The following is a 25,897-nucleotide window of genomic DNA, read 5'->3' as shown; positions in this document are numbered from 1 at the left end:
CACGTATGAAGCATATAAATGCCGCGCGATATATCAGATTACGTGCAATGAAATAAATTTCCACGTTTTTATTTCGATGACGAGCAAATCGATAAATATGTAGAGGAAAACTTTTGGATTTTAATTTAATTAAATTAATTATTGTCTTTTTCTTAATTCATCGTGCGATTAAATATCTTTTTTAATTCACATTGTGAATTTATTGAAATTGTATAAACTAACACTTTTCAATCCTTAATTTCGACCGCGACATAAGAATAAGTAATTTCTTTAATTAGATTCAACAGTATTACTTCAAAAAGTATAAAATATTTCAACAAATATTTAAAAAATTTTATCAAATATGTAAAATCAGATTTGAAACGGCACATTAAATATTTTGTAGCAATAATATTAAGTTTTTACAGTACTTGCCGTTTTATGCAAATAAAGAGAAATGTGTTGACCCAATTGTTTGCCAACTGTGCTAACATTTAGCATAATATATACAATTCATCTTGAAAATATATATTTATATATATGTGCTTCTTTCTATTTTAAGTAAGCTAAATAGCAAGAGAAATTGCAAAGTCGCGTTTACATCGATGTAAATATGCTAATTTCTGGTACAGCATTATGTTTACGTAATAATATTAATTTGCAGACTTTTCACGAGCGCTGGCAAGCTGGACAAGATGCTCGGAAATTTCAAGTGGCGAAACTTCACCGCAGTATGATTGCCAGCTCTGCGCTACAATCAAGTGCTTCAATGTTTCCAAGCATTCGGAAGAGATCGCTTCGTCCGAAGGCATTAAACCACTTGAGGTACTTCGATCGGTTTCAAACTTTAGATTGATGTGAAATTTCTTGGTAAACCAATTATTATGGATTTGTTTTTCTCCTTCTGTGATCTGTATAAAAGTTGAACTTATATAGAGTACCTATACGTTTTCGAAGAAATGATCACGAGAAACATAGAAGGACGAAGCAATGATCTAACATGATAATTGCCAGCTTGGCGTAATTTTTCCTTAGATATGGATTGGAATTTTTATTTTGATTGTGGTAAGAGAGGACCATTTCATTGAACTTTAGATTCTCGAGTCAAGCATGTACTTCTGTTATACCTCAATGACGGTTATTTTTCTGGATTTTCGTATATCTGTCGTCTGTATTTAAGCATTCCTTTTGATGGCTTTGCAAGTACGCTTTACAAGATTAAACGTGGAGCCGTATACTGAAAAGGAATCTTGTTTTTTTTTCTGGTCAAAACGATCTCGTCCAATAGTGATTCAGGGAGAAGAGTTTGTTCCGACGACTCTTGAGACTCGATGAGAGCTCCGGACGAAAGGCATACCCGACGTGGAAAGTTTACGTCGTCGAAATTTCGACAGAACAACCGGCGAGGTCGATTCTATTGCCGTGTAGAGTGCAGCAGGCTGTATGATGTATGTAGGTCACCGTTTCTCTCATCCTTTTACGTGCAGTGGACCATCGGTGCATCAATTGAAAGAAGTATGTCGCTATGTTGCGGGTACGTCAGTGTATATTCGTGCGATACTTGAAGACATGTTTGAAAAAGTACCAGACAAACGGGCGAAAACATGTTGGCTTCTGTATATCGCGTGATACACACGAAAACTTTTCAAAGATGTATCTTTCTTTGTTCTTTACTGTTTTCCATCATTTATCTGTTACGAGATTCAACATGTTAATCCAATGCTACGTAATAATTTTAGAAGAGATCTATTATCTAGTAATTCTATTATCTAATAAAAATATAGAGATATAAGTATTAGATATTTTATTATCAATTTGCTTAAGAGCAAAATTAATAACTGAATATGTTCTTAATCATTAATTTGCTTCATACTGTGTAATTTATTCAGTGAAGAGAGAAAGAGAACATATTCCGGAAGCAGATTGGTGATGGGTACAATGAGTAACATTAGGTTCATGTAACCTCCATGGATGACTGACCACAGCCAGTGCTTGGTTATCTCGCTAAAGGGTTAGGTCAGGTATATCCTGTCTGGCTTTTCAGTTTCTGTTTCACGCTACTCGAACATCATGAAACATTATGGTTGCGGTATTTGCCGTCTGAAGTTCCGCGGGTAGCCGCAAATGTTATTTTCGAACATCACGCTACTTTATCATAATACTATATCTACGTTTTGATTTCGGTCAAAATATTTGCGGGCCAAATTAATTTGTAGTTAGACAGACAATAATAAAGTTATACATCATGTTGAGTCTCGTATACGCAATAGATATTACACAATAGATATTACATCTAGTTCGATAAGTGCAATGTGAATGCTATAGCATTTTGGCTTGTATTAACGAAACAGATGAAACGATTAGATTTATCCATATTTATATTTCAATAAATCTAGTACGAGATTTTATCAATCTAAAAATATGTTCGTATTTATTGCACAAGAATGTTTATAATTTCCGACATACATAAAATAAGAAGCTGTCAGTAAAAAATTGTTAGTAAAAAATTGATAACAAGTTGTTGAGAATAAGAAAAACCTTCTATTTATTTTATTGCAAAATTAAAAAAAAAATAGAAGTAATTTGATATACTCAAATACCACAAAACAAGATAAAGATTATTTTTGTTTTCTGTAATCTATTGATTTAATTAAAGAATGATTAGATATTCATAACATAAACAATATAAGATTTTCAATCTTTCGATTATTTCACGTAAAAGCTTAAATGCCATATCTATAATTTTTTTTACATACACTTTATATTGCCGACTTTTATGCACCATTGTAAAGCGCTTTGGATCTTGATAATAAAAAATACATTATCCCTTCTCTCTGCAGAGTTTACAGAAAAGAAATAATCCTTTTAAGATTATAGTGCCGCGTTATTCGGATTATGGCATCGCGCGGAATCTTTTGGTGTGCGCGTGATCGGAAAGATCGCGTATGCAACGTGATATCAGATGGAGTGGGAACGACCGGAAGCTCGGTCGCGCGAACGAAATCGTTTCGGTTATCGAAGTGATCGCGCGAGATCGTCAATGGCGAGGAAAGAAATTGGGGAAAGAAACCGAAAAAGAAAATACACGCGTTATGGAGAGTGGACTGATAACGTGGAGAGTCTCCGCGTTGCGTGCCGGCTCGTTTCGTATCACCGCTCGAACGGAACGAAGCGTGATTGCTGGCGCTATCTCGGGACACGCGAGATCGCTCGGTTATACGAGCGCGCGATCCGGCGATAACCCGTGCCGGTCCCGCCACCGATTGTTAACGCGTTAATGGAGTTACTAAATGCGAACGCGCGCACAGTCCCTCAACACAACGCGCGGCGGCTTCTGTGCATCTCACGTTCTCTCTTCCTCTCCCTCCCCTCTCCTCATTCTCTCTCTCTCTCTCTCTCTCTCTCTCTCTCTCTCTCTCTCTCACCTAGTTAATAAACAACCAAACGAAATTAACGTGCCTAAGCGGATTAACGCGCCGCGGGCGAAACGTCGCAGCTATACGCTATCGCATGCTGCGACAATGGACCTGTCGCATAATATCGATCCACACACCTTCCGATACACTTTGGGAGTTAAATTGCGAGAGAAGGAGAGAGGATTAAATTTATTTTGATGAAACGCGATGTAATTTTCTTACATCGCATGGGCAATTTGAGAAAAATTAAAGGAGGGAAATATTCTTACTATTTAGATCTTATATTAAATCTGATTATCTTAAATCTGATAATCTTAAATCTGATCTTAAGTAATCTTTTAAGATTCAGTCGTTTTTAGACTTATCTAAATATAAAATTGGATTATAAATGCTGCCCTAGTTGGATATTATTTTAAATATTTAAATAAATTTATTAAAATCTAAATCTAAATCTAAAATCTTAATTTTATTTCTATTTATGCTCGCGGAATAATGATTTGCGAGTCTGTTATGTAACAATTAAGAACTATATATATAAAAAAATGTAATATATTCAATTACAAAAACTTTGAAATAATTGTTTGTCTTTTGGCAATTTCCGAAAATCCCAAGCGTCTCATCCAATGTGCGCCCTTCGAGACATCATAAACAGTTCAATAAAATGAACGGCGGATTAGCCCGTGTGCGGCAGGCGACGGGTTTGCTTAGCCTACTACAACTAGGGGACAATGGACCGACCTGTCGGATAACCCAAATCTGTCGGCCGACTCCGGCAGTTACCGCTGCTCGTTGCCAAGATGAGTGGTCGGCACGAGTCCATCGTCGGGAATTCTGAGGTCGGAACGTGCAGTTTCGGCGCAATAAATGATCGCGTCCACGCTGCTTTCCGCATACAATTGTAATGAGAAATGTTTCCCCGAAGGGACTACAAATCAGTACCTCGGAATCGACGCCAGTTCGCATTTTGTACAGATAGGAAGGGAAATGTCCTGGATACCTGCGAGAGTGTGCTTCCTTCTCCCGCACCGTAGAATCTCTCAATTCCGCAACATCTCCGTAATTCTAAATCCGAATGGATGATTTATTGAAATCTGCGATTCCAATACACTCTCTTTGCACATTTAGATGCCACTCTTAGTAATTATTAGATTATACTTCGGCATCAGCTGCTGTTTTAATAACCGCTATCATTTTCTCATGCAGTCCGTCATAAATCATCATACACATATTTTCATTCATTCGCTTTTGCTGGTTAGGAAGATAAGTGACTTCCGCGTCCTTTAAAGTCATGTCACATGATTTAAGGAACGGCCAGCGGTCGACTTTATGAAAGCATCGATATCCAGGATGTTATTTTTAATCCCGTGATATATCGACTGCATGCAACGTGGTTGATGGTTCAGGGGTTAATCGTGAAATATTATTATGCCACTGAAAGCGCACATATGCGTCGTTAAATAACGTTGAATATAAAAAAAAGTCATAAAACAGCGTAAAACTTGTATGTACATATTATGCCGCGACTATTAACAAAAAGAATTTTCCCGAAATTATTGATTGTCCGGTAGGATTGAGAGATATCATTGAGACATTAATCTTTCACAAGATCCCTCTCTTATTGTGGTTATCGATTTATCGAACGACGCACACACAAGCGAGGGGTTGAAATTAATGTCTGAAGGCGGAAGTGGACCATTACGACGACCAAATCCATGGCTTCAATTCAACCGCGACGATCGTCAAGACAAAGGACCCTTGTCCCTCAAAGACGCCAAGTCAGATATCCCGCTGGGTTTCCTGCTCCCCGCACCTGCGTTCGATGTTAAACCACATTTCATACTAATTACGCTAGTTTACAAAACCACATATTTCATCCTTCTCTTATATGTATTCTCATTGGTGCGCTTCGAGAAAATTACAGTGGGAATGTAAGGAATTATATTTGCGATTCTAACAGACCTTAAGATAAATCCAGGAAATTAATCTTTTATAAATAGAATATTTCGCATATATTCTAATGATGCAAATATAAATATAACATTGTTTATTTATTAAATCTTTCCAACAAAAAGATTTCGATATCTTAAAAGTCTATCGTGCACATATTTCATATTTATTTCTTCATTCTTCAAAATAAACAACGTATTATCGTATTTATATAGAATCTTTCATAGAGATCATACCCATTCGTATCCATCTTTGGAAATACAATTTTAAAATCTGAATTGAATAGTACATTAGCTTTATGCAACTGCAAATCTGATCGTTTATTTAAAGATTGATCAACTAAAGTAACTGCGCGCAAAGAAATTAAATAATAATCATTTTAATCGAATTAATCATTCTTTGGTCAATATCAAAATACTTCTTCATACACATCTCAGTGAATTTATTTAGTCTTCTTCCCAATTCAAGTTTTATCTCGGCACGAAGTGGCTTTCCCGATCCAATAAAGTACGCCGCGTTAATTATCGGAATTTCGAAGGGTAATTCATTAATATCGCTCTCTAGCGATGCTACACGAATCGATACCGCTGCCGCAAGAAAGAAAGCGAGTGAGTGAGTGAGCGGGCGCGCGCGCAAGAGAGAGAGAGAGAGAGAGAGAGAGAGAGAGCGCTTTTCCCTCCAATAAAAAATCAACAAGATGTTGATAAGCAATTTTCGTGTTTAACTTGACACCTTTTGCTTTCGTGCATTCCCAATGTCACTGTTATGCGCATTGACCAAGGACAGGGAAAAAAATCCTCTCAGACGATACTAATAGCGCGGTGCGCGGCTTCGCAGAGAGCGCCGGCCGCTCTATCAAAATTACTTCGCGGTGTTCGACTTTTCGTCGCCATCAATCTTTCCTGGTTTGACTGCTAACGCGATAAAGCAGTTACGCCGTGCGCCAGGATCGAGCGGACCGGCCAGCTCGTCGAATTCGTCATAAATAATTGAATTAAAAGCAACGACGTCGTAAGTGAATTTGCGGATCACCCAACCGGCGGGATTTCTGAGTGATTTCATCTAGCCGATTCGCGACTGCTTCGTTCGCGGCATTTGAGATTTCACAGAAAATCACTTTTTTATCATCTCGAAGCTCCGAAGATAATCGCTCTCTTGGGAATGTTGCACGTTTGGAAATAAATGTGCTAACTTTTTTATTACCATTTATATTCACAATAAACATATATCGCATTCTTTCCATTATGGTTAAAATATATAAAATTTATAAGAGAACTAGCTCTTATAAATTGTCACAAAATTTCAAAAATATAAATAAAATTTCCTAATTATCTACTAAAAATATTTGCACAGAATTCTCCAATAATTAATAAAATTATATGTACAATAATAACAAAATAAGAATGAAATGATTTTCTTTAGCATCATAAATCCTTCAATTTGTTTATTATCATAAATTTGTTTCATTTCATAAACTGTTGAAGTCAAATTAGGTGAGTCATAAAGCTTAACAAGCTAATATTTTCTCATTTGAAATTATCAGCAGAGTTTGTAAATTATTTAACGATCAAATAACATTCGTTAATAATATAATTTAATTATTTTAACTTGTGGTTTATCAGTTAAATTTCATTAAAATTGAGAATCTCGACGTTTTACAAACACAAGTGGGTCGTTGTTTTGCATGCAGCGAAACACATGAAATTTCGTGACGTTAGCGCGATATCTTATATTACAATTTAGGAATTGTAATTAAACGAAATGATGGTTGAATTATATAAAATAAGCAAACAAATTAATTAATCGCTCGATAAACATTTCCGAAATTGGAAATCCAAATAAACTTCGTAAACACAAACATATCATTACCAGTGTAAAAGAAAGCAATAATGTGCTCTTAATGGAAGTTAAATTTCGTATAAATCATTGCGTTGCGGAAGTATCGATTATATGTCATCAAAATCGGTCGGACGTCGAGACGAAGGTTTAAAATAGAAAGTTTGGAAGCGCTAATGTTGTTCGACAACATTGAGCAATAGCCGACTTTCGGTCATTGATATCCGATCCTATAAATTTCACAATGACGAAGAAGGCTATGATGGCTGATACTGTGTGAGCTTAGTTCGCTGCTCTTACGTGAAAGTTCCTAAGTTCCCGGACCGAATCGTCGTCGTTGTAAGGATGTCCTTTCGAATTGGGGCGGATTTGTCGCGGTCATCGGCTTTTTGCTGGCATCAATCTTGCACGCCCCTACGAGCGATTTAGCGTATCGATGCCGAGCCATCGAATACAAGTTGATGCAGTAGTGACGCGTAGAAGAGATGGCTCTAGAACGGCTTTTGTTCTTCCATCTTATTATGAAATATTGATGATCAAAATAAGAACAATGAGAGGATAAAATCGATCTCTCAGAAGAAAGTCGCTACAGGCTTGATAAAGACATTCCCAGCAGGCGCCATTATTGCGTCTATCTGTATACAATACGAGCTCCTCGTTTTCCGTGGAATCGCATACCGATTACCGTGCTCTCAGCAGGGTTCAATGCGTCGCGATCATCGATCGCCTTACCACTCCGAAGCGTCAGAGTGGATGTGCGAAAGGAGGCCATTACGTTCGTGTACATGAATAAATTTGTATGGAGTTGTTCTATGGTTACACAGGACAAGATTAACCGTGTATACTACGTTCGTGTTGCTATTGCGTAGGCATTAGCATAACTTCTCATACGTAGGCATTATCTCTACGTAAATTATATACGATAAAGCGTCATGAAATAAAAGCATACCCTGAATCTAAAAAAAAAAACCATTGAAATATGTTACGTTACTGTACTGCTGCAAGTAATTTACTGGAATTTGCTAGGAGAGAGAGAGAAGTGTTCTTGATAAAAACTAGGAGGAAACTTTTTGTGTGATTATTATAACTTGACACTTCTGCCGAATTCTCTAAATGCTCTACCGTTACTTTTCCAATACATCAAGAAACAATATAAATGATATACTTGGTATATTTAGATATCTTGCTTCAGGAGGAAGATCGATAAGAGTTAATTGTATAATTAAAAACATATAATGAAACATCGATGAGCAATTATTTCAAATAAATTTTATTGGTTCTCAGAATACGTAAATGTATCATCAAGTTATTTTACCTCATAACTGATACATAATCACGATAGCTCCAGATGCAAACATAAATTTTCTGTCATACCTTTCTTTATGAAATGTACACAAAAGCACGATAAGAACCTCGAGAAGAGAATCGCAAAATCGACATAAAAGGCCAAAAGAGGCATAATAATCATTCGAGAGAAATCGGCTCGTCGTACTTGAAAGTCCCGATTGCGACTCGATTCGCCCATTCGTTGAAAATCGGTCGGTTCTTTTAAGAGTTTCTCTCGCGACGATGCAAAGGGTTACATAGTTGCTTTCTTACCTCGGCATCGGAAACGGTTCTCTCTGCCAAATTGCGAACTTTGCAGTGCAGAAAGGCGGTGCCGCCCAATTGCACCGTGACGTTAGAAACGGTGTTGTTGTCGTTCGCCTCGTTCACTCTCTGCAGCTCGTCGAGATTGCTGAACCAAAGGGCCTTCCAATCCGACGGGATGTTGTAGGGCACGCGTCGATCTGAGGGAAGAAAGATGACCAGCGGGTATAATCACGGTAATTTAATTAAGTCGATTGTCTTGGCGAGTGGCAGGGGGGAAGAGGGGAGCAACTCGACAAACGACGCCGCAATTACCGGGCGAAGGCTATCGCCGGCAGCAAACTTTTTTATCAAGGCAAAGAAAAATAGAAGTTATAAAGGCGGTGGAAACGCCGGGAGAAAACAAACGCGGAACTGAGCCTGAATTCCGCTTGTTTTACCCCGACTCTCGTGAATTAGAAACTACTTTCCGCGCTCCGGCCCTTTCTGAATTACCTTGTTATTAAATTTTTTAGGAAGACGACCTGTGCACCCGCGCGCTTCGCTCATTTCTTTCGATGTAAATCACCGGGGAAATGCGCTGTACGAGTTATGGGGCATTTTGCACATCGCCATAACGACGTCTTGCGGCATTATTTGAACAGCATGTATGAAGCCGTATATACGTATATCCCAACAAGTTTACGGCAAATAGGAAAAATATTGTTACCAAGTATACAATGCATGGCATTGTATATCACTTGTATATTACTTGTAATTTAATATGCGGTCTGAAACAGTTGACGACAGCGTACAATTTGATTTTTACACTTATATAGTTCTGATCCTCGCGGGGTCACTGCTTTGCATGTTTTTTATTTTAGAAAAGAAAAAACTGCATAGCGTGGTTTTATTTACTTGATCGCGTTACATGGCGCATATATATCCGCGATATCGAAAGCACGGTAACGGTAATATTTTGACTGCGATCTTCCACATCGTTTGAATAATTTGAGTGCACGCTTCGCCACACAGCTTCTCGACAAATGAAATTCCCGGTATTTGTGATGCAGCCGAAAGGGCGAAAGACGCGAAAGAATTTTTTTTCCCTTCATGTATGCACGCGCTTTGTTAAAATTTTCACGGATACGACCTATTTCCGGGCAGCGCAGGTGATTTAGAATGTTTGCCCTCGACAGCAGATTACGATTCAAGGAGACTGCGCCGCTGGTGTGGCAAGCTCGAATGTGCCTGCTTCTCGTCCTGACCTCATTTGAATAATCCATGGATACGTAACGGACGTACATGCCTTTTACGTCGTGCGAACGCGTTCGCATAAAAAAAAAAGGAAAAAAGATGCGCGTGGCGGGGTGCATACGCGATACGCTCACCGAAAACGCGACCGTCCGCGTCGCATTCGCAAAACTTTATTCATGTTACCCTCGGAATTACTATGGACCAAATCTTTCAACACTCATGGCTTTACGCTCGTACATATAAAAAAAAAAAGAAAATTTACGAGTTTAGTTTCCACTGAGAAGGAGAGATTTTATCGAATATAAAATGTGTATCTATTTTTTTTTCATTACTTTAAAAGAAAAGAAGAAAAATTATGAGATATATAGATATTACATCTTTTAAAAGACATACATATTCAAATAATGCATATATCATATTCTACTTTACCATTATTTTTATCTCATACATCTCACATATCGTTCGGAGGATATCGTACATATTTAATTTTGATTCAAATTTGATTAAATCCTATATTCACTTTGTAGAACTAAAAAAATCGGATTTGTTTCCTTAAATAGAAAAAATTTGAAAGTTTTATGGGTCAAATTGACCGAGTGATTCAGCTATCGACATTTTCGACAAGTGCTCTTAAATTAGAAATTAGATCTTTGACAAGTCCTGAAAGTAAGAAATCAAATAATTACTGTGTAAAATGAGTAATTATTCTGACTTCTAAAAACGTATAACGCCAAGAAATAATAGATTTACCTATTGACAGAAAAACCTATAAATGGAAAAAGCATCGAACTTCAATACGGATCTCTTTGTTTAAATCTTATAATAAGCACAGCTCCACAGCTAAGCTATACTTTTTAGTTTGATAATGTGAATACAAACGTACACATACAAAGTGTACAAAACATGTACTTAATCTAAATATACATATATATATATATATATATATATATATATATATATAGAATCGAGTAATTAGAAACAAAGCTAACTGACTTAACTATACTAGCAAGATTCAAACAATATATCAATATTTATGTTTAGTAAAAGTTAACATGTGTCTCTTAGACCTTTCCCAAACAGTTTCACCGATCATCTCAGATATTATTTATTATTTGTTCTGAATTATTAATATGTGTTATGTACAGCTAATATATAAAAACTTTAATATCTAACATTTAAAAACATAGAGACCTTATAAATTTCAATATAATATTTAACGTATGTCTTTTATAAACGTTATAATCATTCGAGTTAAATAATTTGAATAAGTTTATATCAAGGTTTGTTAATTCAAATATATCCTGTCACATTTATTTATTATTTAATATATTCAATGATTGATAGATATTCTCATATGCAGATAACTATGCAAGTGTTACGAAATTTAAATAGTAATTGTGTTTAAACATACCATTTTAAGAAATGTGAATAATAAGGGTCACGGATTCAATTATCAAATAACATGCATGACTGCAATATGATTTTGTAATTCTAATTACATTAGTATAGTTTTTCGATTTTTTAATCACACTATGTATATATGCAGTGTCTTTATCTGTCACTAAATGTAATAAAAATATAAGAAATATCTTTTTTATTTCTGCTCCTTTTATTTTGTGTTATGCGCATTCTTTCGTTACTGTTGATATAAAACTGAAAAACTATTATCGTAAAACAGTAACAAATGCGACGTAAAAAATCGCTGCTTTATTAAACGCATTCGACGAAGTGCGCGCGAAATAAGATGTGGCACTGTGGCAAATATAACATTAATTCACGAAAACAGGTATGTTGCACGAAGGAAAGTTCAGCTCACGTGATCCGCGCGAGGAAGGCATCCACGTTATACCACCCTCACGCGTGGGTCTTCCTTTCACCGAGAATTCGATTCCGGCCGTAGAAAAGTTCGGCATTCTAAACGCCTCCACATCTCGATTCTATCTTGCATGTAGGTGTGGCGGCAAATCGAGTTCTGGATTCTGGAAGCCTGAAAGTAGCGAGCGCATGTTTGGCCGCTACTCGTATTCATCAAAGTATCCAAGCGAAACTGAAATACGGAAGGGGCTTCCACGAACGCCAAATTCCGAAAAGTCCTTTAACCGCTCGTAAAAAGAAATGGCAAATAAACGGGAAATTTAATCTCTGAACATAAAGTTAGGCGAAGTTAAACGGAAACTTCGTTAAATGCGTTATTTAATGAGAGGCGGGAAAAATTTATTTCCGAGAAAAATATATGGGCCACGTCGTCAGTAATTTAAAGTCCGAAACTGTTATTTCCTTTGTAAACACAAACATACACAAATACACACCTACACACGCACGTAGTCGCGGCAATCTGACGCTAATCTCATTCTAAACAACATACGGTGTTTATTTACGGACTTCCACGTTATTCTGCATATCGTGTCAGTTACTCAATTTCGCGTGCATTGAATGTTGCACCTGTTTCACGATAACGAAGTTTCAACACTTTATTTAAACCAGAAGCGAATTATTTAGATCGAAGCATCAGGTACTCGCTGCTGCGAGTTTTCGCCGATGCAACGTTCCGTTGTCTAATTTAATGCTAGCAAACATCATTGTGTGCGGCATAATGAATGAAAATAATTAATTACAACGCTACGCTAATGCAGAGTGCGCGATTGTTGCAAACTCCGTGTTCTACATCCATCATGTAATAATCCCCGCGGTAAATTATCAGGTAAATTGTGAAATACAGATCAGTGTATGTATGTGTGTATGTGTGTCAAGCATTGGGGGTATTCACTTTTAGTTTGAGCACTTCAAAGATTTCAGACGATGAAAACTAGCTCTACAGCTGCGTTATCAATCCTCGCTGGATAGAAATCTTTCCATTAACTAGCACGAATCTAGCGTACGAAACGGTTTTACACGGTTTACCGTTCGCTGGTTAGTTGGATACTGCATCCCGTTTCCCGTGGCGTAATGGACATTTCTAAAAAACAAATCTCTAAAATCGTTTCTAAAAACAACAGAATCCTATATACACATAAAAAAGTGTTTTTCGATGTTTGCAATAGAAAATGATTTAGATGTTTCCGACAGGTTCGTCGATTGCTAGACTATTTTGATATTTTACTTCAGTATAGTAATTAAATCAATAGGTCAATTTAGTTACTCAACTGAGAATATTTACGTAGTTCACTTGTAAGAGATATTTTATTTATTTCAAAAATTTTGTTTCGTTGTTCTAGTTTCTAGTATATTATGTAATGAATTAAATAATAAAATTATTAAGTAAGATTTAATTAATTATATATGGAAAATTCGAATATTTTAAAAATCTTAAAAATTACCACACCAGAAATACTGAAATAACTAATAATAGTTAGAACAGCAAGTAGACAAATGTCTCTACACTTGCAGTGGTATAATAAAAAATTTACAAAAAAAAAAGTGAAAGATCGGCAGTAGATTTATTCCTATTTTATTTGTGCCCATTGTATAATATTGCGCGCGATTTGACTTGTCAGTCGGTTATCCATGTTTGAAAGCATAATGGAGGCCTCTAGAAAACAAAGGGATGCGCGTTCTGCTATGGTAAAAGGGGTAAGTGGGCCGCGCGCGCGGATGCATATACGCAGACAGAATCGGAGCGCCCAAATGCGCGAATTCCTGAAAAACACGTTCGCTCGGCTGCGGACAAAGGATCCGTGCGCGTGTGGCTGAGCGCTTCACGGGCACGCTTTGTGTGCCCTCGCGCTTATTTTATCGAACGTGTAATTTAGCCCTGCTGACTCCGTGCACGCATATCTCTCTCTCTCTAGGCGTGAAAGCCAAACTCGGCTTGTTAGTGTTTGGTCGATTTTGGCCATGTCGCCCCAACAAAAATGAAGCATAGAATATCGCCCAAAACCTAACCAATATTCAAGCTCGGAAAAAAGCCAAAATGGCCAAAGAATGAGAAATAAAGACAGAGATATTGGCTCAATCTCGGAAAAGTCTGCGCTTGGTTTTTTCATCATCAAGATTACATCCGCGCGGGTCGGAATTCAAAATATCGGAGTCCGCTTCGTGATAGCCTCATCCCTGCTCGTTAGGAAATCAATAAACGGTTTCATGCGTCTGACAGAGTACTTTTTTTTTACTTCCGTTTTATGTCGTTCGATCGGCTACGTTCCATCGATGTCAACGAAAACGACGAGCGAAGCAAAGAAGAAAACAGAAAAGAAAAAAAAAGGGAAAGAAAGAAAGAGAGAAAGAGAAAAATTGAGCGTGAAGGTGCAACGAAAGTAAAAACAGCAAATTGGGGAACGAAACGGGAGGAAGAAAGATAAGGCGAAGGGGTTAGTCCCGTCAATCGAGAGTATACGAAAGCGACGGGTAGAGCGAGGACGTGAAAGGGTTGCGAACGGAAGTGAGAGAGGTAAAGCGACGGCACTTCAGAGAGCCGGCAAGGAGGAGCCGTATGTATAACAGCAACCAAAATGCTAGCCTGCATCAGGGCATTACGTCTGCCTATCCGCCGCCTTAAACGTGTAGCCTGGCGCCACCACCTGCATACATACATGTAGTTTGCATAGAAATGGCACACGTCATCCCGCAACGCGGTGGGTCTTTGCTTTATAAGGCAGCGCGCTCCGCGCAGATTACTATTCACCAGCTCTCTCGGCCCCATCCTGGCTATGAGGTGACCGTCGAGTATCCGACTGACGGTGTATTCTTCGAGGCCATCCACAGGCCGCTCTCTCGACCTGGCCTCCCTCATCCTTTACGTTTCGGTCGTTCGCGGCAACGGGTGATTTTCGGAGCGATGTGTTCCGCGTCGTATTCCCGTCACGCGACGTCGCTCAGGTGTTTCGATTTTTCATTCGGCTTGCGCGATTGCAATACGATTGAACTTCTGGATGGATGGCCAGAAATTAGAACGCGTCGATTCCGGTCTCGAGATGACAACGAATATTTGTCTGACAACTAATGAGGAATTGATTGGAACAATAAGCTCATCAGCGTCAGGTTGATTAAGTTGACTTTTTTAAATTAGCGATAAAATCTTTTTTTTTTTCCAACGGAAAATGTTTGAGAAATAATGCATTATATTATATGTCTGTAAATTGCAAATTTGTTCATAGTTCAGTATAAAAAATAATTTTGGAAAAATAATTCCAATAAAATAATTTATTTTAATAAGCTAAATAATAAAGTTAACTATACTTCTAAAGTTTGAAACATATATAATAATCGTTGGTATTTCGTTTTCTTCCTCCTTTCATTTCATTCAATATTAAATGCGAAATATCAAGCTAATATAGGAATCTTTGAAGAACTATATTTGCTTCAGTTGTAATCCGATACATTCCGCGACGTGTAAAATATGTAGACGTGACAACGCACTTTAGAAGGATATTTTCTCAGTTCTTCTCTTCTTCAGTCCAAAGGTGCGACGAATAAGATAGCGAAGAAAAATGCGACGTTCTTGAAGCATACGGCGTATGAAAAAGACCCGTCTGTAGAAGACGCGGTGTATACGTGTCTGTGTTTTTCATTCGCCCACGCGATTGCGTTGGAGGATGAATGAGGCATATAAAACACACAGTAGATACGGGCTGTTCTGGTCAGACTAAGTGGAAGTGATTTACCACCGTCGCAAACCAATAAATTAGACATTTTTTGAAATTGTGACTGACGATAACGGTTCTTCCGGGTAATTTTAGAATATCAAAGCCGTTATTTTAAGACCCGTATTACTTTCCCTCTTCGAAGCTGGCTCCCGCTTTGCACATTATGCAAGCTTTTAGCTCAGAATTTTTGCAATAGCTTGGGTCTGACGACTTTTAACATTTTTACACATTAGTTCGTATATAATATCCAGTAATACCGTATTTGAAATAGATATAAATTATTTAAAAATAGATATAAATGTTTATGACGAGAAAAGTTGACTTGTTGACTAATACTTAAACAATCCTAAGTAAAGAACGAGAATTCGCCCGGAATATATACGCACTTTAGAAAGTACTTTTCGACAACGTTTTCTACTTATGGGAGAAAAGTATATTTATCTTCGAACGGAAATTTTAAACAAAGACTTTAGTGGTGACTTGCGTTCAAGTTTCAACGACGCGGTAGTTTGCTCGAGTGTGTAAATGTACATCACAAATCGATGATTGTCCTATATAATGTATTTTCTTATGTGACAAATTCATTGTCTGGTAGAACAGTAATGTTTTCGACAATGTGCATACAACATTTTAATGAACTAAACGTAACGTAATTTATGCGAATGAAAACCTTTGGCCATTGAATTGGTAATACATGCTAATGAATTTTCTTCGACCTGTACTCCGCTCGAGAAAAATCACCAATTGAGGTAAATTGTCTCGTCGTTCCACGAGCGCGAGATTTTTTTCCCCGTTACCACAATCGACGTAGAAACTTGGTGATTAAGACATGTCGCCGTTGTCCGCTGTCACAATTATTTCGCTTGTCAATGTAAACGGAAAAAGAAGGAAAAGAATTCACTATAAAACTGGACAATGTCCGTTTCACTTGTAAATTTGATGAATTCAAAATACCGCATTTGTATGACGAATTTTATCGCATTGTCACGTACAATTACAATATTGTCATGCCGTTGTATATTCCCTCAATCGCACAATACGTCTATAAATATTTTGAGCGTATGTATTCCTTGGAACTTCCTTTTTATTTTTTTTTTTAGAGAAGAAATAATCACTTGTTATCCTATTTTATCATAATTTGCTCTTAAAATCATTTCTCTAAAGATTAATACATAGATAAGACTACTGTGAATTATGTTATAAGCATATAATGTGATCTTAATTTAAATAAAAATTATATTACACGCATATACATCAATTGCTCAAGTTCTTTGTTATTTTCTCTTAATCAGCTGCAACAATATATTTTTTCAAAATTAATAAGTAGAGGAGAGTCTAATACGTAAGAAAGTGAAAAAATTCTCGAGAAAATATCGTCTATTTTATACGATATAAAAATAAACTACCGCTTCAATTGCTGATGGAGATTATTTTGGTTGTCTATTGTCTCGCAAGTATATCTGCTATTATTTAATAATTAATATCGCTTCACTTTCTTATCGACATAAGTGAACGTTCATTAATGCCGTGGCGCATGGATTGCAAAGCAATCGTGCCGTCGGATAACCGCAACAATGTGCGCGCGGGCGTATTATTCGGTCCTTTCGTTATGCGGTTGTGCCATCATCGTCTCTGCGGCACGTACAACTGGCTTTTATACATCGGATAATCCTACGGATAAGCTATCAACCCTTATGCTCTGGAAAGTAGAAGAGTCAAAGCTAATAAAACTGAATGCTTTCACTTGGCTGTAAGATTACAGCGGCGTGAAAATAAATGCAAAGTAAAATGTATCAACAATGAAACAAAATCATCGCAATTTAAAAACTTCGCCTTGCGTTCAATTTATATATATTGTCAGATTATACTTGTATTATATTTTCTCATTATCCTTAAAAATAAAAGTATGCATAGATATGTCTTCTTTGCTTAGTTGCAATAAATTTTATCTTGTTAACATATTTGTTGCGTTTGACATATCAGTAAATGTTAAACTAGTACAAGATTTAAATATTTCTTTACTAGAACTAAAATAATGGAGTAAAATAATAGACCTTTACTAATAGATTTCTTGCTATTAATTGACATTGTGCTTGAAATAACGATTGAGATAAAAGTTACAAAGCTGATTAAAGTGGAAACATCGTAGTAAGCATGTAATGCAATCCTTTATAGAGGTTATTGTTAAATAGTTTCCATTGTTTACGAAGGAAGGTCGATCTTTTAGTTACGGTCGTCAGGCATGAGACTACGAGAAGACAAGTGTATAGCCTTAATTAAGGAGTCGACGATGGCAATAATACATATAAACGCAAGCGTCAGCCACGAGTATTCCTTCCGCAATCCGCAACTATATGCGAAATACAAATTGCATCCTTGTAACATGAATGTCGCGATAATCCTATCTCTTTTTCTCTCGTTTTCCTTTGCCATGTCAACGGCATTATAAGTATATCGCGTGACACGCGAACGATGATTTGCCGCGAATGACGTTAATTAAGCAGCCACACCGGCTCGCGAATAGGTATAATTATCGCGACGAATAACGAGACAGCAATTGAGGCGCGATAATGTAACGAAGTTTCGCTTACGCGGGGCCAGAATTGTTTTACGATGCGTGTTGCGTTTGACGAACGCTCTTTTAATATCTCGCTGGTGAGCGACAGCGCGCTTCGGGGGGAGAGGCGCGGAGTAAACTCGGAAAAAACCGGTGAAATGGATGGATAAGCGTTCACCAGTTATGTGGAAATTAAATTCCCCGCGTGTATTATCGCCCGCGCCCGGCCGGGCTACCCGATTTTTCAAGTATCACGTTTTTCGCACGACAAGCGTGTAAATAACGGCTCCTATTTATCCTACGGCGAATCGAAATCAACGAATGGAAACTCGTATCGTTTGCACGGTGTAATTCCGTGAGCGGAGATACATATAAGTAATAATAGCCGAGCATTTAAATGTGTTTGAGTTGTGGTAGTGCGAAGAAGATTTATCGAGCATTTATTACTTTATCGTAAAAATAGCAAAAGATTTTATTAATTTCTCCATTGTATGTATATCAATAAAACTTGGATGTTTCAACTCGCGCGGCGGTGTGCACGAAAGATTTATCGAGTAGTTTTACTTTTCACTTTATGCAGCAGCAATTTCGATAATTTCTCAATTTGACGTACGAGATTCGACATTTCGCTGTTGCTTCATCAAGATCACGATTACATTATCAAATTAGTAATGCTTTTCAATTTAAAATAAGTGCAGCATTTCTCTGACGCTATCATCGCGTCGTCACTTAATGATAATGTGAAAAACGTTATTAAATTCGTCAACTGCGCTTCAGATTTAATCAGGAATTTTTCCAACGGACTGACGATCTTTCTCTGTCCGACTTAGCATGAGTAGACGACGTAGCGTGATCCATTAGACGTTAAAAGTAATGAATAGTAATGAGATCTGGCTAAAGCTGTAGAAAGGCAGACAACGGCGACTCAAGCAATGCGATTTCACATTGCATGCATCTTCTTGACTCTACCGTCATGATTCAGAAAATAAAGTTTCAAAACTTAAATTCAACTTTAACAGATTAACATTCAGTTAGAAAACACTATGTATTAAATATTATGTTAATTTATAAAATAATTTATAAAACTTCGTCAATTATTTCTTCTTGCATCCCTGATTAAAGCAGAATTATAAGAAGAAAGAACTAGGCAATGAAAATGCTAAAGTATATCTAGCTTTTGAGAAAATAGATTGGTGTTAGCACATGTTTTTATGTGCTGCACCGATGTATTGCACACCATGGGAAATATCGCAGTACACGAAACTGTATTTATTAGGGTGGGTAAAAAAACTTGCGGCGTTTCTTCGGACGACATTCTGAAGAAGACTTCGACATGGCGACGCGAAACTTCATCGAGACTTCGCCGGGACGGACGAGCACGAACACAGGAGCAAAGGGAAGACGGTACAGAGTTATACGAACGAGTGGAATGAGAGGAATTTGAAGGCGAGAAAGATGAAGTCCAGAGTTAGAGCGAGTTAAAGTATACGGAATATACAAGGGTATGAAAAAAAAAGTATAGATACGGAAAAAAACCCAAGAATAACGTGAAGAAGAGAAAAGAACAAGAGAGGGGGGAGAGTTGTCTCTGTTCGAAAGAAAGATGGCGGAGAGATAGCGGACGAGAAAGAGCGGAGAGGGGAGAGAAGAGCAAACGAGATATATAAGGTAAGCGGAAAGAGGAAGATGTGCGCGGGCGATGGTTGAGGGAACAGAGCACGAGGAGCACTTGAGACTGAACTTTGTGTGCTTTTGAATGCGGGGCATAAGCTACCTGTCTTTTGTTTCCGCGAAACAATGCGGGAGCTTACACAAGATCGGGGGAGAGTGACGGGAGGGCCGCAGAGCGGACTCTTTTTTTCTGCTTCGCCTAGTTCAGCCGGATGGGCTTGTATTCTTTTCCCACGAGCCCTCGAGTATTCCCGATGCGCGCGGCCACTTTTCAAAAGCAGGACGCACAAGCCACACTTCTTGCGCGATCAGAGAGCTTTTTTCGAAAGTCACCTTCTCACATCGAGTAACTTCCATGTTACGCCATGTCCATCGTAAACGAAACTCTACTCACTCTACGTTACATTAATACGTTTTAAGCTGAAATTGCACGAAGTTTTGCTGAAAATAAATTTCTTTTTTCAATATATAATAAATTCGTCACTATAGTCATTTTGTTCATTTGATTTTACTTGAGTTGATATTCTTGTTAGGTCTGAAAGTTTCGTCCTTTCTTGTTTCTCTTTGTAATAGTCTTTTAAATTTGTTTCTAACTTCTCAAATTTCCGCTGGGACTCTGCAAAAATAAATGTAAGTAAAATATTTACAATTTTATTTCAGGCGAAACAAGTTAGAAATATAATGTTAGCGATCGGTCAGGTAACTTCTGTTAAATTATGTCATGTTTTAATTTATTCATGTGATAAATGTACATATAAGAACGTTAAAATAGGACTGTGTAATACATTAAAATAATCTCGTTTATATTAATAAATTATAAGTTTTACTTCGTCACTTTGAATTATAAAAATCAGTTCAAGATTTATAAGAAGATACAGTATAAAATTGTCGGAGACATATATATATGTCGATGATCATTAACGTCTCTTAAGATATAACCCTCTTGACATCATTACGCGCAAAGATAGATAACCGAAATAACGAGCATGAAGATGAAACAAAGTGTTTAGAAGGGCCGTTCATGCGAAGCGTATGCTTACCGACGCTTTAATTGGGATAACAACTCGCATCAAACGTCGACGGGGCTTTGCGTTGTCAGGAAGCGCGATAAATACGGGCAGTGAAATGCTCGTGATTACGTAGTCGAATGATGCCGGCCGGCTCTCCGTCACAAGCGACCATCAAATCCTCTTTCAGACGGTAAAGTAGTAAATCCTCTTTAATAACGTGTATACGCGTGCTCGTTGTGGGGGCTAGCTTCGAAGGAACATGGCCAACGAAAATGGGCATAGTCTTGCTGGGATGTATAATTACGTTCACGTAATTGCGGTCGCTTCCGGTCTACGAAAAAGCATTTCCTCTCTTGTTTGGGACGGCAATTGTGTTTACAACAAGCTGCGAATGCATACGACGGAGGTCATATGTGCCAATTAATAATTCTAACAAAGTTCTCCAACGTGAGGTAAACGTATGGAAAAAAAATGAAGATGACATGAGCTATTACTTTTACATTTTTTTAAAATTAATATAGCAAAAATGATGATAAAAATCTGAACTATTCGTTGATAATAAAATTAAGAGAGTTAACAAATACTAAAAATAATTTTTCAGTTTAATCATACTATAATTATGATTAAAGAATATAAATAATATAACGATAATGGTGAGTTAAAATTCTATACATCAATAGCATCGCGTCATTTACATGGCGCGTACTAAATGTATTTTATGGAATTTTAAATTTGATAAAAAAAACATTTCACCTGGTCGTCCCCGACTACGTTCCATAAAAGTTTGAATTTTAAGTTGAATTTACTTAACGGTTGTGCGTGCTGTTCGTGAATTCAGTTTTTCCTATCAATAGACAGCTAGATTTTGTATTTTATTTTGGGATATATGCGTATCTATAGGATGAAAGAAAAAATTTAAAAAAAGATTTTTCGTGTCTGGGCGTCGTTACCGAGGTAATCCACGAATCGATACCAAGCGTATGCTCGTTTCACAGGTAGGATTTAGGTACACATTCGGTATTTTGAAGTCTAAATACGGTAGACGGGAAATACGTGGAATGGAATACAAATAGATTAAACATGCTCATTGTCTCCGTGCATGAACGACGCTATTTGTGCTTGTGAGCAGTCCTTAAAGAGAAATCAAAGAAATTTTAATCTTAACTTTCGCAATATGTACAGTGCAAATATGATTTACATCTTAATGTAAACTGTAAAGAGACAGATTTAGATTAGCCTTGCTATTTTACGCGAGTGTATGTGCTTTTACAGTTTAAAGAAATGAAATCTGAAACGCTATAAAAGTTAAATATTGCATGATAATAATATATCGTCCCTTTTATGCTAAAACCATCATGAATGTGCTTATACCACAACTATAAATGTGCTTTTATGACGACTAAAGAGAAGGAGGGAGCAATAAACAATTATTTTATAGTGAAGTAAAAACAGATATCTGCAAGAAAATTTAAAAAATGTTGATACCTAGAATTATCTAAAATATTGTAAATTTCTAAAATTGATCGAATCGCGCACATTCATGGTATTGGCATAAGGGAACGATATAAAAGATGATTAAATTAGAAAGTTATTATTACATATGTTCAAAATGTATCTAATCGATACAGGTACGATTTCAATAAAAATAAAACAGTATAATTAACAGGAAAATCCTATTAGGCCAATCAATATAACATTTATCCGGTGTATCTATCTTCTTATACACACATTTTCACAAGTATCGTACTTCACACAATTCACAGTACGTTGCATAGAGCGATATATCATAATAATATTTTTTTCTACATACTTATACAGAGCGAGCTTTAGAAAGTTCAGGATCGTGATTAGTCCTGTGAGAACAAAATCTCTAGGGACACCATTGTGCCTCACACCTGAAGAACGTAACTATAGCGGGGACACAGGATAAACGATGGAGCACCGCAATAAATCATACCAGCATTTTTCAATATCGGGCGACCGTGTTGACTGAGCTTAAGGCGGAGCGTCCTACTTGCATTTTCGCCATCTCGGTTTCCGCGTGACACGCGACGTAAAAGATACTCCGAGGATGTAAATATACTGTGACATCGCAGTTTCAATATATCGCGCGATGGCTTTATTTCGGTATTACCAGACTCGCTCATTTATCTTGCGATAAAAGTTGGTATGCTATGCCAATACACAAGAAAATATTCGAGAGATATTATTTCGATATATTACTCTTTGAGCAAAGAAAAATCTCGAAAAATGTAAAACACTTCCGTGCTCCAAAGATTTGACGTACCGCTCTTCGATTATAATAACAATAAAGCGTACAGTATACATGAAGTGTAATCTTAAAGTAGCGCCATTTATACGACAACGATATATACCGAAAACGTTTCACGTGCATAATCGCTTTAGAGGTCTGGCCTTCAGGAGCGTATTTTTCCGTGGAATGTGAAAAATATATGTATGCCCCGCAAAATCCGTGCCCCGATTTAAAATCCGATTCTGGTATAAAGGCATATTTGTGAATATTCAAGCCGCGCGTTACGATAAGTAACCGTGCGTGTCTTTCATATGCGCGTCCAGTATGTCGCCCGCTTATTCGACTGACAGAGGGAAGAAAGAAACGTTTGCTTAGAACGGCTGCCGCGATATTCCCTGGACTTTAGCGAAGAAATTGGTCCCCTAAGATCGTCGTTTCTTCGGCCGTGCGTTACATACCGAGTTTACGATTATAACCATCGGCTATCAGGACTCCATCCTAAGCTCGGGGATTCCGCCACCCGAGGTAGCCAGGGTAACTGCTGGACCCAACCGGCGACGTTATTAAGCCGGTCAATATACGCGCGGCCGTTATACGGTACGCCATATTTCGCTTTTACCGTATACAATATACCAGGAGCCATTGCCGACGATACGGAGAAAGAATTCACGATAGCGGTCAGCGCGCGTTGACCTACACGTCACGGCCAGATTATTGTGCAGACGGCTAAAAAGCGTGGCGCGCTCGCGTAAATGAAATTGCAAAACGCGTAATTTTATTTGTCCCCGATGCCGAAATATCACGCTGCAAATAGACCGATATTGCGATGTCACTGTACAGTGTTATGGGACGTTGCAGAATTGCTAATTGGATGGCGCGGCGATAAAGTTAACGAAATGTACGTGCGAAATGTGATTGTGAGCTGTGAAAGAAGTTATCAAGTTTTAGTAATTCCTACATAGACCCCCCTTTGCCCTCGATACAGAAAGCACGGTAATAACAATTTTCCTTATATATATTTAAACGAAAAATATGTTTTTAACGATAGTTGCGAATTTCGTTGTACATGCTCTGAGAGAGAATAATCCGGTACGTGCAAAGATAACGAGATTTCTCGCGTGGGTTAACACGAAGTTGTAAACACATCCACAGGTAAATATTATATTCCTCCGTATAACCACTTGCTATCCAGCGCAAAAACATATTTTCCTTTGGAATTTTATACGGAAACTTGGGTAATTGGGGTAAAGCCCTAGCGTCCTATCGCTCATATTTCGCGGGAAATCTGGCCGCGTCTGCGACAAAACAAGCTACAAATTGCATCGCCTTCCTCAGATCGTTGATTTATAACTCAACGAACTACATATGCGATTTTCTGAATTACTACGTGCGATTATATGGAGGAACCTAAGTGTACGCGACTATAAAATTCCACCCGTGGGGATTATGACTGCGACTCTTCTCTCGGCACGAAATCACGAGAACCGTAGATATTACGATAAATAATCCGGGAGAAAATTTATTTTACCGTATCTTCTTATACGATCGATTTTATAGACAGCAAATAAACCGGTCTCGAAGATCGGATCAGCATCTGGTTGAGCGCCATCGAATCTCAGGAAGAACGTTTCCGCGAAGAAAGGAGTTTATGATACAAGCTATTTATATATATACGACGCTCTTTTATAAAGATAGCAAAACATGTTACATATACTTATTTGTCGAGTAATAAACTAGTGCAAATATATCTCTCGTTTATACAAGATATTTTATTTCACCGTAAGAATCGCGCATCAACAGCTCTCGATAATTGAAGCTTGTTATATAATTGTTATCTAATTAATAATAAATGCAATTTAGCAAAAGAATTCAATTGACATTGTTGATCAACCTGACCATTTGCTGATATATCCATTTTGTATCCATTGAACGATTCACGTAACGTATGTGTTCGGTAAATGTTTGTTAAGTCAAAACAAATAACGCATCTTTCTCGCGATCGTACGTGGTAACGCTTATATAAATAGAATTCGTCACGTGAGCACGGCACGTTTACGTTCGTTGAATATTCGGCGAATAAACACATTGTCCGGTGTGCCAGGTTTTGATCATCTATTCTTGGCTAACGCTGATCGCAAGTGTCAGCATCGTTTGGAATCCATTTGAGATAAGCCTATTTAAGATAGGATAAGTGCGGGCTAAATCCGTCATGCTGTGACGGGGGAGTCATCCGGGGAAGCCGACGTCGTAAATCCATCCGCGCTCGCTTACTTGCATCGCCGTGGATTTTTTCGGCATTACGACCGACGTATATTTTATCAAGTAACGCGGGGGTGGTGGGCGCGAGAGGGTTTCTATGCATTTTTCATAGTCATTTGGATATATGCGCGATATTAAACGACACAGAATTTACGACGGTATAAATGCCGGCGTCGGCGCCTGCGCCTGATGGTTGATTTTTTATTAAGATTTAATAGCCTCGGTACTTGGCGCGAAAATTTTCACGGTTCTTTAATTTATCAAGGGATAAGTAAGAATAATGTCGTGCGAGGCAGCGAAAAAGTCGCTTCCAAAATCTGTTATAAATTATTGAACATAGCTAACGTCTGAGCGCTGATTACTTGTTCCAATTAGGGGTTCTACAGGCCTTTTAGTTTTTAATAACTCAGAGTATTTAATGTTAATATATCGAACATTCGATGCATAGGCATGAATTTTATTTCCTAATCCAAATTATATTTAGTCAAAGCTATAGCTATTATAGTATTTAAGCAAAAAAGATTATTTCTTTAAGTTTCAGAAATATATAAAAGATTGGC

General features: G+C 37.6%; 1 protein-coding gene across 7 annotated transcripts in view; it reads right to left on the bottom strand.

Annotated features, from left to right (window-relative positions):
* LOC112454176 (zwei Ig domain protein zig-8) overlaps window positions 1–25,897 on the bottom strand; it is a 267,122-nt gene that overhangs the window by 84,657 nt on the left and 156,568 nt on the right. For all 7 annotated transcript variants that reach the window (XM_025015419.1, XM_025015418.1, XM_025015415.1 and 4 more), the window contains one exon: window positions 8,778–8,968. In XM_025015419.1, the coding sequence (XP_024871187.1) occupies window positions 8,778–8,968 (191 nt within the window). The remainder of the gene's footprint in view (window positions 1–8,777; window positions 8,969–25,897) is intronic.

Source organism: Temnothorax curvispinosus, unplaced genomic scaffold (genome assembly GCF_003070985.1).
Source record: "Temnothorax curvispinosus isolate PA1 unplaced genomic scaffold, ASM307098v1 QBEX01004860.1, whole genome shotgun sequence".
Lineage (NCBI taxonomy): Eukaryota > Metazoa > Arthropoda > Insecta > Hymenoptera > Formicidae > Temnothorax > Temnothorax curvispinosus.
Note: the sequence above shows the minus strand (reverse complement) of the source record. Positions and strands in the feature narration are given on the sequence as shown.